General features: G+C 39.7%; 5 protein-coding genes across 11 annotated transcripts; 3 read left to right on the top strand and 2 right to left on the bottom strand.

Annotated features, from left to right (window-relative positions):
• Positions 1-65: 65 nt before the first annotated feature.
• Positions 66-6,647, bottom strand: LOC135171090 (annexin B9-like). 2 transcript variants are annotated; one of them, XM_064137421.1, is made up of 5 exons: positions 6,509-6,647; positions 6,236-6,435; positions 1,542-1,605; positions 1,029-1,410; positions 66-923 (listed from the first exon to the last, which is right to left on the bottom strand). In XM_064137421.1, exons 3-5 carry the CDS (start codon positions 1,569-1,571, stop codon positions 349-351), a joined length of 987 nt encoding a protein of 328 aa, XP_063993491.1. In that variant the 5' UTR covers positions 1,572-1,605; positions 6,236-6,435; positions 6,509-6,647; the 3' UTR covers positions 66-348. The 2 variants fall into 2 exon arrangements, with proteins under 2 accessions (XP_063993491.1, XP_063993492.1); XM_064137422.1 differs by having other exon boundaries at positions 6,345-6,435; positions 6,509-6,549.
• Positions 1,398-4,893, top strand: LOC135171087 (annexin B9-like). 6 transcript variants are annotated; one of them, XM_064137405.1, is made up of 5 exons: positions 1,398-1,419; positions 1,514-1,620; positions 3,207-3,272; positions 3,745-4,126; positions 4,196-4,893. In XM_064137405.1, the coding sequence occupies exons 3-5, from the start codon at positions 3,246-3,248 to the stop codon at positions 4,753-4,755; spliced, it is 969 nt and encodes a 322-aa protein (XP_063993475.1). In that variant the 5' UTR covers positions 1,398-1,419; positions 1,514-1,620; positions 3,207-3,245; the 3' UTR covers positions 4,756-4,893. The 6 variants fall into 6 exon arrangements, with proteins under 6 accessions (XP_063993475.1, XP_063993472.1, XP_063993476.1 ...); XM_064137402.1 differs by lacking the exon at positions 1,398-1,419 and having other exon boundaries at positions 1,516-1,614; XM_064137406.1 differs by lacking the exon at positions 1,398-1,419 and having other exon boundaries at positions 1,558-1,614; positions 3,213-3,272.
• On the top strand, positions 6,253-7,616 carry LOC135171091 (annexin B9-like). The gene is made up of 3 exons (XM_064137423.1): positions 6,253-6,430; positions 6,519-6,903; positions 6,990-7,616. Exons 1-3 carry the CDS (start codon positions 6,401-6,403, stop codon positions 7,550-7,552), a joined length of 978 nt encoding a protein of 325 aa, XP_063993493.1. The 5' UTR covers positions 6,253-6,400; the 3' UTR covers positions 7,553-7,616.
• Positions 7,469-9,558, bottom strand: LOC135171096 (trypsin-like). Its single transcript, XM_064137429.1, has 7 exons — positions 9,204-9,558; positions 9,080-9,135; positions 8,865-8,974; positions 8,586-8,724; positions 8,372-8,485; positions 7,988-8,171; positions 7,469-7,852 (listed from the first exon to the last, which is right to left on the bottom strand). Exons 1-7 carry the CDS (start codon positions 9,268-9,270, stop codon positions 7,719-7,721), a joined length of 804 nt encoding a protein of 267 aa, XP_063993499.1. The 5' UTR covers positions 9,271-9,558; the 3' UTR covers positions 7,469-7,718.
• A 709-nt stretch (positions 9,559-10,267) lies between these two features.
• On the top strand, positions 10,268-13,112 carry LOC135171081 (myrosinase 1-like). Its single transcript, XM_064137392.1, has 7 exons — positions 10,268-10,415; positions 10,584-10,827; positions 11,034-11,367; positions 11,461-11,803; positions 12,155-12,302; positions 12,386-12,627; positions 12,894-13,112. The coding sequence occupies exons 1-7, from the start codon at positions 10,372-10,374 to the stop codon at positions 13,030-13,032; spliced, it is 1,494 nt and encodes a 497-aa protein (XP_063993462.1). The 5' UTR covers positions 10,268-10,371; the 3' UTR covers positions 13,033-13,112.
• Positions 13,113-13,497: the final 385 nt, after the last annotated feature.

Here is a 13,497-nt window from a genome sequence, read left to right as displayed (position 1 = left end):
GTAATTTAATTATTTATGCAAGCGATCATGACAATAATCAATGAAACGATTCAGTTGAGTGCACAACCCGACCTAATTAGTTGATCAGAGACCTGATTTAATTAATTACACGCGTAAGAAAATGGGTAAAATCAACATTTGGAAGTAAATTTCCAGTTTATTAACAAAAAACGGTATTACATGCGATGCAAAAGCAATTTCTCGTATATTTTAATTTCATTGAGTTCGTAAATTAGTTACGAAGTGGTAAACAAGATAAATAGCTTCTGCATAAGTCGACGTTTACCCCACGGAGTCATGTAAATGCACTTTCTGCCACGAACTGAGCGTAGCAGCTAGTGACGAAGACTAATAATCCGGATATGTGGAGACGATGGAGAGAAGGGCTTTCTTGTAATCCCCAGATGTGTCTCCAGCGATCCAGCTCTCCAGGGATTTTCCATAACGTCTCTCAAACACACTCTTGATATCCCCAAGGTCGATTTCACTTCTGGACACGACGATGCGTATGAGGGTGCGATCGTTGGTGCCGATTCCCTGCATGGCAGCGTGCAGTCTTCCAGAGAAGAAACCGATCTTGGATTTCACGCATTTCACGATAGCCAAAATTGCTCTCTTGATATTCCCGGAGAAGGCTTTCTCAATGGGCACCTCGATGTCATCCCCCGACATGTTCTCGTACTCCAGGAATGTCTGGGCCAGTTGGGGGTAACTGTGAGTGATGATTATTTGGTTGAAGTGCGAGTCTTCAGCGCTCCAGAGCTTTCCACCGACCTCGAAGAGCTTTTGGGCATCGGATTTTGCTTGTGCATGATCTATCACATGATTTTCGTTTCTTTTCCCTTGACAGAGGGCGACACTTAATTTTGCGAAGGCACCGGATGTGTTGTCTCTGAGGTCGTTCTCCAGAGTCTTTCCATACACTGAAATGAAGACAATAAAAATCGGTCGTAGTAAATTAATCCTGGAATCTCTAATGATTTTTTATCCGCCAGGAAAGTCCCTGGATTCGATCACGTGATACTTACGCTCTTCGTATGACTCTGCGATAGTCACAACCCCATAATTACTGAGTGTGCACAATATTTCGATGATGACATCCTCGTCGGTGGCTCGTGCCACAATGGCGTCGTGAATTTCTTTGGCGTAGTAATGGGGCAACGGTGTCATAAGGGCGGCAATGACATTCCAAAGATTTCCAGAGATTCTACTCTTCAAGTCGCTGAGCAGGGGATGGCCATGGTATGCCCTGTACATCTTGGCGATCTCCAGGCGCTGGATAATTCCACGGTTCGTGAGAACTTCGATTATCGATTTTTCATCGACATTGGAACGTCTGGTAACCTCGCACAATATTCCTGCATCGGCGATTGCGTCGAAGGGCTCGACAGGGTGGATCGTTGCCTGAGTCTGTACGAGGTAATGACTAAATTGATTAACTCACTGATTAATGGGAAAGGGAGGTTTTTCTGATGTACCAGATTTTTTAGTAGAATTTTTTTAATACTTTCAGAACTTGGGGAGAATGTCTTTTAACCCACCTTGTGAGGACAATATCGTTTCAAGGACATTTCGCTATTTGTTATTTCAACTTTGCCGGAGGACCTGCAAGTGGTAAACGTCCGTGTTAATTATTCACTGAATTGTTAAGAACACTTTAATGCACTTGAATAGAAATATTCGATTTCGTGGCACAAGTGAGGACTTACTTATCGAAAATATTAATTTTTTTCAGTCTATTAACAACTGAAGTGCACGGTAAACACATAAAAGCAAACGCACACTCGAATGGAGGTGAGAAAATCGGCACTTTTTATCCAAAAATTTCAGGAACAGGTTCCCAGTTTTGCGTAATTTCTAGGGAAGGGGGCGACTGTTAATGATTATGATCGATAATTAGTGGTTTGATGTGGTAATGGGGAGCTACTGCTTAAAAGGCTAGGGTTTCAATGATATTTCGATACTCAACGGTCTCATTTAAAGAGAGACAGATGTGACGCGAGTGGTACACAATTTACACATCGGAGAGGGAAAAGTTTGGAGGGAATTTTTCGTTCGTAAAAATCATACTCCATTAATAGAATTCCATTAAGGCATTATTGGTAAACGAGAGGAAATCGAATTCTGATAACTAGGGTAATGAGGCGAAACTCATTTTTCAATGCCACATCAATTTTTCGAGAAATAAAATAATATTCTGATGACCTCTAACATTAATAATAGAGCAGAAGTTATTTTTTGTTATGGCGTCAGGGGAATTACATCAACATTCATTGTTACAGTAAAAAAACATTATCAGATTTTTTCTTGCAAAAGGAAAAATTGTTCGGCCCTTCGATTGTCCATCGAGTACCAGAAGAACTAAATTATTTATCCAATAACTAATTTTTGGTCAATTAATTCAGTCAATTGGAGTATCTGAGGGTTCACCAGGTTGTACCGAATACCAACTGAGTAATGTTGGTTCAATGCTGGCACAAGGACAGTATGAAAAAAAAAATGTTTTATTTTTCAGGCGAACGTTATTTATGTAATTTCCCCTCATTTTGCTCTCCAAAACTGTCAAAAAAAGATTTGGGGGACCAAATTAATGATTTGGTCATAATGGGAATCCCCTTCCGCTCTACTGTTCTCCAAGATGGCATCCAAAACACTTCAAGTGCTTCAGAAGACACTTGCTTCTCACTTCGTATCCAATGAAAAATTTTGAACGACAATGTTTATGTTTTTGTCTGTTTGGATGGTGCCGGAATAATGTTCATTAAGTCATTTTCATGACCCAATAATGAAAAATAAATTTTTCATCACTATTGGTTTTGAAATATCCCATTAACGAGATAGCAACTCCACGCAGACGATTAACGGGGGGAAGGGGGGAAGTATTTTTTAAATTGTCCTCCCTCTCCACATCTCCGTCTTTAAATGAGACTTTTAACTATTGGGCTATCATTGAATCATCGGCCCTTGAAGCAGTCAGTCCTCCTTGTCCCATTAAATTCGGTAATTATTGATCCAAGTAAACATTTGCCACTCCCTTTCCACATTAAGGAGCATGAAAAACTGTCACAAATTTGGTTCCCAATAATTTTCTTACACAAGTGCTCCAATTCGTGCATAAATGACGTCTGTTTTAATGTGTTCACCGTCGAATTTTCGGTTTAGTGTCACGCACTATCAGGAGGCTAATTAACACTAGAATTTATCAGTTGCAGATCACCCAGAGGAACTGGAATAACAATACAAAAATGACTCCGAGGTATTGGCCCTTCAAGGTACATTTTTCTGCCTTTTTTCATTTATACAAATTTTTTTCTCTCTTTATATCATTTTTATTAATATAATAATGACGCGGCCATTTTGTAAATCCAGATACATAATTTTTTAAGACATTTCGTTGTCAATTACATTTTTTTGTATATAGTAAATATTCTTGAGAGAATTTTTCTTCTGAGTGTTCCAGAAATTTTCTGGAAATCTCATGTTCTCTCTGATAAAACCTTTGTCTTCTGAGTTGATTGGTATTTATTGAAATGACTGCGTCATTAGCTATAGCATAATGACATCTCTTAAAAGACGACAACGTTCCATTTTCTTTTTGTTCCAAAACTTTCTGTCCCTTTCTTCATATTCTTTGGTGACAAACCCGACCTTTTCGGCTCATCAAAAAGACTTCCGAGGATTTCTGGAAGACACTCCATTACCAAATATTTTCCTAGTAATTATTCTGCATGTGATTGCCCTCAGTGTACCCCAACGGTGTATCCAGTGGAGAATTTCGACCCAACAGCAGACGCAGCATCAATGTGCAAAGCGATGAAGAGCTCTGGTGTCGATGAAGAAGCGATAATCGATGTGCTTACCAACCGTGGAATTAAACAGCGTATGGAGATCGCCGAGCTGTACGAGCAGCACCACAGGAGTACCCTGGTCAATGACCTGAAGAGCAAGCTGTCTGGGAACTTGGGGGACGTGGTCGTCGCCCTCATGACGCCGTTACAGGACTACTACGTCAGAGAACTCCACGACGCCATTACAGGACGCAAGACCGACGAGAAATCAATCATCGAATTACTGTGCACTGTCGGTAACTGGGGGATCAACACTGTCGTGGAGTCTTATCAGAAACGTAAGTCGTAAATGTCTTTTTTTGTATTTGATTTCATCCACATAATTAAATCCTTCCTTTCCACTCCAGAATATGGAAGAAGCATCGAGGACGACCTCAAAGACGACACTTCTGGTCAGTTCAAGAGACTGATCGTCTCCATTTGTCAGGCAAACAGGGATGAGAGTGTGGGGATAGATCTTGCTCAAGCTCAGCTGGACGCCAAGGACCTGTACGAAGCTGGTGAGAAGCAGTGGAGAGAGGAAGACTCCCGGTTCAACGAACTCATCGTCACCAACAGTTATCAACAGCTTCGACAATTATTCCTGGAGTACGAGAAGATCTCTGGTGATGACATTGAAGTCTCCATCGAGAAGGCCTTCTCCGGAAGTATCAAGAAAGGACTTCTTGCATTCGTCAAATGCACGAAATCCAAGGTCGGCTTTCTCACCGAGAGACTTCACGCTGCAATGCAGGGACTCGGCACCAAGGATCGTATCCTGATTCGTATTATCGTCCTCAGGAGTGAAATCGATCTTGGGGATATCAAGGAGGCGTTTGAGAAGCGATATGGGAAGTCCCTGGAGAGTTGGATTAGTGGAGACACTTCCGGGGATTATAGGAAAGCTCTTCTGTCTATTATTAATTAGTGAATCCTTGAAATTATTGTACTGATGATATGTGGGGGATCACCAGCTTGCGAACTGTGTTAAAACGGACTTCGTCAAATGTCAGATAATTTATATTTGTTTATTGAATATTTATGATCCTTTCGAGGATGTAATGAGGAGCAGAAGAATGATCTATTTTATAAAATAAAAGTATCAATCATTATTATCATGTTTTTATTTTCCTGAGCTCCTGAATTTAGTCAATAGAAAAAAGGTCATTGACAATCATTTCTTCGTGATGATTATGAGATAACGTTTTTTAATGATAAGAGAGGCTATCAACATGACGTGAATGATATCGAACGTCGAAAACGATGATCCACACCTTTTGGAATGTTTTAGAAAGACAAATTCTTGAAAAATTACGTTCCTTAATCAGGAAAAAGTCCTGAAGGGCTGTTAGGACTTTCGAGGAATCAGAAATAAAAGTTCAGGAAAAGTATTGAACATTCAGTGAAAAAATGCGTAACTGAATATTGTTGTGACAGATTACGGAAGAGATATGTAATTTCTAAAGAATTTGTGTCTCTGTATTGGCATCAATTCAGGTTAATTAATCTTCAGGAGGAGATCGTGGTTCGATATTCGTTCCACCCACGTCGATTGGTCAACAATTAAGGATATCCTTAAGAAAAAATTACCATCACCATCCGCAACTCAAGGAAGTGGATTTTCTCCTTCCAATCAATCCAGGATTTCCAGCAATTAAATAGTCTTTTGATTTTATTGAATAAATCGTCATAATCACTAACGCTAACGATGCGAGTGCTAATGATTATTGGCTTGTAAATATGGAAAGAAGTAACTGATTTATCGCTGCATTTATTTGTCGCACGCCGCATTGATCTGGATTCCCTAATTAATGTTCGCGCACCGCAAACGATTTTCACACCCGTTGAACAATTAGAAATTCATCAGGCGATTAACAAGGTCGTCGTGCCGATCAATCGCAGAATAAACAATTAAAAAATGTTATTCCTATTAGTTAATACAGTTGAACCGATGAAAAATCAATTACACTCCATTATCAGTAAGAGCTCTACCCAGAATTTCATTTCTCCCATTAGAAATTTATGTAAGCAGCAATAAAAAATGAATTTTTATAAAAATAATCATCATTTGATTGTCGTTCATTGACTACTAATGGGGTCACAAAATGCCCTTAATGGAATGTTATTTAATCGTTAATCTCTGGTCATAGGAATGAAATTAAACTGGGGCAAGAGCAATTCAAATTCTTCTCCCTCTTCGAAAATCGAAATCAGTTGCACCGGTCGTGGTCACATGTGACTGCCTTTAAATTGGACCCCTCGCTAGTCAGTAACCATTGAACTACCGGTACTCGAAGCAGTAGCCTCTCATCTCATTAATTCCGGTAATTATTCACCAGAGTACTTATTAACAATTTCCTCCCTTCAAGGAGCACACGAAGCCCATCAATTCGTCTCTTAAAATTTACCATTAAAAAATGCGTCAATCAGCCTCCTGTGCGCGAGTGCGCGTCGCTTCTCGTCAGTTTACCGTGCCATTACCCCGTCATCACAAAATTATTGCGGCAGACAAGTTACCTGACAAATTTATCAATTGCAGATCTCCAGGAGCGATTGAAATAACAGAAGGAACAATGACACCCAAACAATATTGGCCCGACAAGGTGAGCTGCGAAGGGAATTAATTAATTAATTTATTCATTGATTCATTTGTTTATTTATTAATTAAAAAATTATCATACCCCTTTGCAGCAGTGCGAACCGACGGTTTATCCAGTCCACAGTTTTGATGCAACTGCTGACGCAGCGTTGATGTGTCAAGCAATGAAGGGCTCCAGCACCGATGAACTAGCAATACTCGATATTCTCACCAAACGGGGAATCGTTCAGCGTCTGGAGATCGGGGAGTCGTACCAGAAACACCACGGGAACACTCTGCTCAGTGACTTGAAGCAGAAGCTGTGCGGAAATCTTGGGAGTGTTGTCACATCCCTGATGACGCCGTTGCATCATTACTACGTTAAGGAACTCCACGACGCTATTTCGGCGCAGGAGACTGATGAGGAGACAATTATTGAGTTGCTGTGTACACTCGGTAATTGGGGGATCAGGACTGTCGTGGAGACTTACGAGAAACGTGAGTACAATGTGTTCAGGGTGTCTCCCTGGAAACCAAATTCATTATTCACCTCACGATGAGTTTGAAATGAATTTTAATTTCAGAATATGGAAGAAGACCAGATAAAGACCTCAGGGATGACACATCTGAGGACTTTAAACGACTGGTGGGCTCACTCTGTCAAGCGAACAGAGACGAGAACGAAGGGATTGACCACTCGCAAGCTCAGTTTGACGCTCAAAGTCTTTTCGACAGTGGTGAGAAGCAGTGGAGGGACCCGCACTCTAGATTCAACTCAATAATTGTCACTCGCAGCTACCGACAACTCCGCCAGCTGTTCCTCGAGTACGAGAAGATCTCCGGTGATGATATTCAGGCGCCCATTGAGAGGGCCTTCTCCGGGAGCATCAGGAAGGGACTTCTTGCCCTTGTCAAATGCGCTAAATCAAAGGTCGGCTTTTTCACGGAGAGGCTGTACGCTGCGATGCAGGGAATCGGCACCAAGGATCGCACCCTGATCCGTATTATCGTATCGAGATGCGAAATCGATCTTGGGGATATCAAGAGGACGTTTGAGAAGCGCTATGGGAAGTCCCTGGAGAGCTGGATCAGTGGGGATACCTCCGGGAACTACAAGAAGGCTCTTCTCGCTATTGTCTCGACATAAGTCGATCCTTTGATCGACCAGCACTACCTCAATTATTGTCCTAAAATTGTCTTTAGCCTCCGGCTTCCCGGCTGTGTTTATGTTTATTTTCCTATGAAGATTTCAATAAAAAAATGAGTTCTTAGCAATAATTGTATTTTTATGAATGATCGAAAGAAAAATTGATTTATTCGCGAAATTTCGGCGAAAGAGGCGCAGATGGTGCCCTTATGATCTGATTGATCCAGTCGACAGTAGTTGATAGGTTCGTGTAAACGGTGGGATATTGATAGGCGCAGGATGGACTCCACGATGCTAAACCTGAAATAATTACAACTTTGTGACACTTCACAACAGAATAATCTTATCATTGAAAAAATCTGGAGGGATTTTTATGTAGATTAATTAGGTAAAAAATGACGGATTAAATAATCTTGACGTTTACGTTGGACTCACCAAAAAGTGTATTGTTTACGACACCTGGGGAACCAGTGTCACCAACGCAAGGTCCGTTCCCATGTTTAAAGATGCAGAACATTCGTGGTGTGACAGTAAAGTGTCCGAGGCTATCCTCACACATCGATTGGCTTATCACTGGTACGATATTGGCGTTAATTACAGGTGAGGGAGGTCCGAGTAGCTATAGGTGAACAGACGAAAGATCGAATGAGGGAAACTTAGATTAAAAAAATATGTAAAGAAAATTAATTATATTGATCAATGGAGAGGGAATTATTGGATCAAATCAGAATGATTTGATCATCGCCCTGATGATAATGATTTCTGGATTATCTCTTAAATATGTGATTATTTAGGGAGGGGAAAATCGTTGTTTCTCACCTTCGTAGCCCCCCAACCGACAATCGCTAGATTTGTTCCTGCAGGTAGTTCCTGGTGAGGGAGAGGCAACTGAACTGGTTGAGTTTTAAGATCAAACTCAATTGGTTTATGCACCTGTACACAAATTAATTAATAACACAAATTGCTGTTAATTTTTCTATTAATTGTCATTAATATAACTAAATAAAACCAATGAAAAATATCAGCTACAGACCTCGATAAGACCGACATCATAATCCCATTCAATCTCTGTGTATTTCGGATGTATCAGAAGACTATCGATCTCATGAATCACTCCCTCTTTGAAGTAATACTTTGAACCCACTCGTACATTGAATTCTCCTGGTTTTCTCCTGACGATCAATCGAGCATTTTCCTCAATTAAATAATACTTTTGATTTATTGAATAAATGGAATCGAATTATAATGACTAATACTGATGATACGAACCCTATTGATTTTTAATTCGTGAATGTGGGGAGAAATTACTCACTTATCGATACATTTAGCTGCCGTCCCAATCCACCTCTCATTAATGATGACTCCAGCACAAAAATGTTCGACGTCGTATCCATCGAAAGTTCCATTGTATTGCAGAGAAACCTGAAACATAATAATATTCCTCTGTATTTTTTTAGTGCAATTTTAAGATGTTCTATAAACTATTCGACATCCTTAAACAATTATTCGATGATTTGAGTCACGTACGACGTAGGGATATGCTTCGATTCCTGTTTCTGCACCACCAATGATTCTGACCTCAGCTGTAGAATAAAAAATTGTTTCAATAATGTGGAGCCCTGTTCTTCAAGTTTAAAAAAATTGTTCATACATGGGAGGCTTTTAACAATCCATCCAAATTTCAATGAAACAAAAATCGTAATGAATAATGAACGCATTATGAGCAGACACTGATCCTCTCGATGTCTATCACAACTATTTTATAGCAGAGTTATTGATAGTCGACATTGAATGATGGAAAAACTGGGGGAAGGTCTTCAAAAAAATCTAATCCCATCCTGAGGGACGATACACCTCATTGATAATTGTTATTGAGTAGTTACTCAGCTCCCTTGTTATCAAAGGACGCAGATATTGTTTGTCTCGATTAAATATCGATTGACTGACGATTGAATAATCCCTCGGGGGCAGATATCGATGGACTTATTAGTCATAATAATGAATTATTTATGATTTAGTTGAAAATTACTGTTTTTCGGTTTTCCAAACTTGAAGTCTTGGGGGATATGAAGATCGTTCTTTATCAGCAGAAGTATTCAGCACGTGTTTTTTCAATTTTATTGGTAAAATCGAAGGACACCAGTTGATACGACTAGTTCAACATATCGCATTACCTTCGCAGTCACCATTTCCTTGTTTTATAAATGGCCGTGATTTCGAAAAATAGGAAATGTATAATCAAAAATACATTCCTTTCTTTATTTTTCGGCTTTAATATACGGAAAAGATAGTCCCCCAGGAGAACTACCGTAAAAATCATCTAATTCTATATATTTCCTGCATTTTTGAAGGAAAAATAAAAATATATAGTGACGAATATGCTTCCTGCTCTACATAACTTAGGAAGATTAAAAATGTTGTACATATTTTTCGAAAAAAAATTTTTTTGTTGGGAGTCAATCCTGGAGATGATCAAGGAGATGTTCACAATTTTTTCACAATTAAAATGTGTTCATAAGATCATTTTACAGGATTTCATCCGCCCTGGGTGGATCAATTAATCTGGTGCATGATTACATCTCCAGGGTTGACTGGTAATTTTCCACTCATGGAGAACACGAGCCAAACATAAACCCAGGAATGCCACGTAGATTAGATAGATCTATACGTTTCCTGTATTTTTTACGAGGATTCTCGAGTGTTTTTCAAATTGTGATCATAACTCCTGATTAAGGTTCCTTGACAACTATAAAGACTGGCCGTACGTGAACCCCATGACTTAACTCACGAAGGACACCAAGTGGAACTTACACTTTGAGATGGACCAGTTCACTATCTTCGGATTTTTCATTTTCATCCTACGGTAAGACAAATATTCGCTTGTCGTATTAAAATGAATTAGCCCTCGAGCAACTGGAGAATCTCCAAAATATATCCGTCCCCTTCCAGCCAGAAAAATCAGCAAGGTTGCGTTGGAGGTGTCATGATCTTACAGTAATCCACCTAAAATCCTTTGTTCTTTGAAAATTAGCAGTTGCAGCGGTATTCAACATGAAGAAGATTACCTGAAATTCCCTCCTGGCTTCAGCATCGGATCGGCCTCTTCAGCTTATCAAGTAGAAGGTGCCTGGAATGTCAGTGGTAAAGGTCCGAGCGTTTGGGATTGGTTCACACACAAGAAGGATTCGATTGTGGTGGGTCAAGCGACTGGAGATATCGCATGTGATTCGTATCACAAGTATAAGGAGGACATTGCGATGATGAAGGATATTGGGGTAATGATTTGTTCACTCTGTGGGGTCGATCGATACCCACTCAATAAGAGCTCAACCAGTGCACTGGGTCGATCATTGGACGATCATTATTTGATTGAAGATCACCCAATCGAGTTGCTATCGATTAACCCTCGACTGACTCCTCAACTCCTCCCTCAATCATTTAGAGGTTATACGATATTTGGAAATGTTTATTCGTCTTTCAGTTCCGCCATTACCGTTTTTCATTGAGCTGGACGAGGATTTTACCCACGGGATTGCCAGACAAGATCAGTCAGGAAGGGCTCCAGTATTACAAAGATCTGATTGACGAGGTACGGAGACAGGGGATGGAACCGTTCGTCACGATATACCACTGGGATCATCCGGAATTTATGACTCGCTTGGGATCGTGGACCAACGAACTGATGGTGCAATATTACGCTGAATATGCACGAGTCGTCTTCAGGGAGCTCGGGTCTAGAGTCAAACTATGGGCCACAGTCAATGAACCGGAGCAAAATTGTCGTCTGGGCTTTGGGAGAGATGTGCATGCACCAGGTAAACTGATCCACTCGGGGTGGATGAAATATTCAAAGGATCTTACGAACACATTTCACTAAAAATTATGAACACACTCTTCGTCATTAACAGGGATCAATCTACCCCATTTCGGCGAGTACCTCTGTCTCCATAATTATCTGAAGGCTCATGCCAGAGCTTACCACATCTATGATGAGGAGTTCCGAGCTGAACAAGGAGGACAAGTGGGAATTGTTCATCTCTGTGAACCCTTTTTCCCCCAACCTTCAGATGACCTAGAACTGAAGAGAATTGGATTCGAAACTGGGTGTGCGTGGGGGACATATCCCATATTTTCCAAAGAGGGAAATTATCCACAAGTGCTGAGGGATAGGATTAATGAGAACAGCAAATTGGAGGGTTTGCCCTTCTCAAGGTTACCGGAATTCTCGCCTGAGTGGATCGAGCGCATAAGGTAATTTGCGTTCAGATTGAAAAATCGTTGAAATTGTTGTAAATGGAGGAACGGAAAAGTAACGATTTTTATGGTGTGATTCAGATAAAAATTACTGCGTCGCATAATAAGAATTCTATATCGGCTTCGTAAAAATGTCAAACGTCATGCAATATTTTCCACCGTTAACCGATCACAATGAGTTATCGAAAAATTGTTGTGTGGTGGGATAAAAAATGAAGGAAGACTCAATAAAATAATATCTCGGGACTCGAACCCTCGCTCATGGGACGCTTTCCTCATTGAGTCAGGGCGCTATTCACTTTCTTTAAACGTTAATTACCCCAGTTGATTGTGATTAAAACATTTCAGGGGATCATTCGATTTCTTAGGAATAAATATCTACACAGCTAGGGAAGTTCGAGCATTGCCAAGGGAGGCGAACGGTAAATGGCCAAACGACTTCGGGGTGGAGCTCATTATCAATGAGACTTGGCCTGAGAATAATTCATGGCTTCGAGTAATTAATTTTCCTCCTGCTGAGCCTCAATTTATTATGAAAAAAAAAATTTTGTGAAATTAATATGCGATATTTCCGGACAGGTTGTTCCTCAGGGAATGGGAGAAATCCTGAGGACAATCAGAGATGTGTACGATAATCCACCAGTTTATATAATGGAGAATGGTGCTACATCGGCAAAAGGTTTCAAGGACTATAACAGAATAGAATATTTATATGGCTACATGAAAGAAATGCTCTTGGCTATTAATCGAGACGGTTGTAATGTCAAGGGTTACACTGTATGGAGCTTCCTGGACAGTTTTGAATGGTCTGACGGATACAGGTAAGTTTCCAGGATGAAAATTCATGTCTGCAGAGGAGCTTTGGGAAATTTTCTCGTTGAAAATCTCTGAAAGATCTTCAGTAACTAAAACTTTTGTACGCGAGTCAACAATTAAATTTGTGGAGAACGTCTTTGTGGAGGATTCCATTGAAGTTCAAGTCGAATTTCATGAAATGATTCATTTTTTGGATCGACTTTTCGTGAAAGTTATAGAACAACATTTTTTTATAATAATTTTTGGGTTGAAATTTATGAATTTTTTTCAGCGATTTCTTTGGTTTGGTCGAAGTCAACTTCTCCGATCCGAAGCGTAAGAGGACTCCCAGACTCTCGACAAAATGGTTAAAGCAAATCATGAAGAAAGGAAGATTAATCAACATAAAGGATATTGGTCAATTACATTAATTATAACTGTACCATACATATGTTGATATATATGTTTTTAAACAAATAATGGGAATAAAGAATCTAGTATGGAAATAAAATGATTATTTTTTTAATCGTTACTGAATTTCCCCAAGTTCCATTGTCATTTCTTAAAGATGTTCTCAATTTATTAATCACCTGGACAGAAAAATTACCGTTCGTGTTATGGTTATTTATAAAAGGTCAGCGAAATCCTAGCGATTTTGCAAACATCGTTTGTTCGCCGGTTTATTCTGTAATCATTTGACAGTTCTTTTTTTCTTAAATATTCCTCGAGCTATCCATTCAATTTATTTATTCATTTATTTTTGGTAACAATAATAAAGATAGAACTTGAAATTCCGCATATTTCAACCAAATTTGTTCTGGAGACGTTTCATTTTTTATATACAATTTATTGAAATATCCTGGCGAGAATTCCTGAGCCACTGATTTACATTGACC

This window comes from Diachasmimorpha longicaudata, chromosome 18 (genome assembly GCF_034640455.1).
Source record: "Diachasmimorpha longicaudata isolate KC_UGA_2023 chromosome 18, iyDiaLong2, whole genome shotgun sequence".
NCBI classification, from domain to species: Eukaryota; Metazoa; Arthropoda; class Insecta; order Hymenoptera; family Braconidae; genus Diachasmimorpha; species Diachasmimorpha longicaudata.
This window is presented reverse-complemented; position numbering and strand designations above follow the sequence as displayed.

What these genes read in the sequence shown, in the direction of transcription:
- LOC135171096 (XM_064137429.1), bottom strand. Translation starts at nt 9,270, where the DNA reads ATGCGTTCATTATTCATTACGATTTTTGTTTCATTGAAATTTGGATGG. An exon ending in GCAGCTAAATGTATCGATAA is followed by an intron (nt 8,725 to 8,864) that starts GTGAGTAATTTC and finishes ATTGATCGTCAG; the next exon opens with GAGAAAACCAGGAGAATTCA. An exon ending in TCGGTTGGGGGGCTACGAAG is followed by an intron (nt 8,172 to 8,371) that starts GTGAGAAACAAC and finishes GTTCACCTATAG; the next exon opens with CTACTCGGACCTCCCTCACC.
- LOC135171081 (XM_064137392.1), top strand. Translation starts at nt 10,372, where the DNA reads ATGGACCAGTTCACTATCTTCGGATTTTTCATTTTCATCCTACG. An exon ending in TTTTTCATTTTCATCCTACG is followed by an intron (nt 10,416 to 10,583) that starts GTAAGACAAATA and finishes TTTGAAAATTAG; the next exon opens with CAGTTGCAGCGGTATTCAAC. An exon ending in GAGTGGATCGAGCGCATAAG is followed by an intron (nt 11,804 to 12,154) that starts GTAATTTGCGTT and finishes AAAACATTTCAG; the next exon opens with GGGATCATTCGATTTCTTAG.
- LOC135171090 (XM_064137421.1), bottom strand. Translation starts at nt 1,571, where the DNA reads ATGTCCTTGAAACGATATTGTCCTCACAAG. An exon ending in AACGATATTGTCCTCACAAG is followed by an intron (nt 1,411 to 1,541) that starts GTGGGTTAAAAG and finishes TACCTCGTACAG; the next exon opens with ACTCAGGCAACGATCCACCC. An exon ending in CGCAGAGTCATACGAAGAGC is followed by an intron (nt 924 to 1,028) that starts GTAAGTATCACG and finishes TCTTCATTTCAG; the next exon opens with TGTATGGAAAGACTCTGGAG.
- LOC135171087 (XM_064137400.1), top strand. Translation starts at nt 2,923, where the DNA reads ATGAGACTTTTAACTATTGGGCTATCATTGAATCATCGGCCCTTGAAG. An exon ending in TCCTTGTCCCATTAAATTCG is followed by an intron (nt 3,001 to 3,206) that starts GTAATTATTGAT and finishes AGAATTTATCAG; the next exon opens with TTGCAGATCACCCAGAGGAA. An exon ending in CGAGGTATTGGCCCTTCAAG is followed by an intron (nt 3,273 to 3,744) that starts GTACATTTTTCT and finishes GATTGCCCTCAG; the next exon opens with TGTACCCCAACGGTGTATCC.
- LOC135171091 (XM_064137423.1), top strand. Translation starts at nt 6,401, where the DNA reads ATGACACCCAAACAATATTGGCCCGACAAG. An exon ending in AACAATATTGGCCCGACAAG is followed by an intron (nt 6,431 to 6,518) that starts GTGAGCTGCGAA and finishes ACCCCTTTGCAG; the next exon opens with CAGTGCGAACCGACGGTTTA. An exon ending in CGTGGAGACTTACGAGAAAC is followed by an intron (nt 6,904 to 6,989) that starts GTGAGTACAATG and finishes TTTTAATTTCAG; the next exon opens with AATATGGAAGAAGACCAGAT.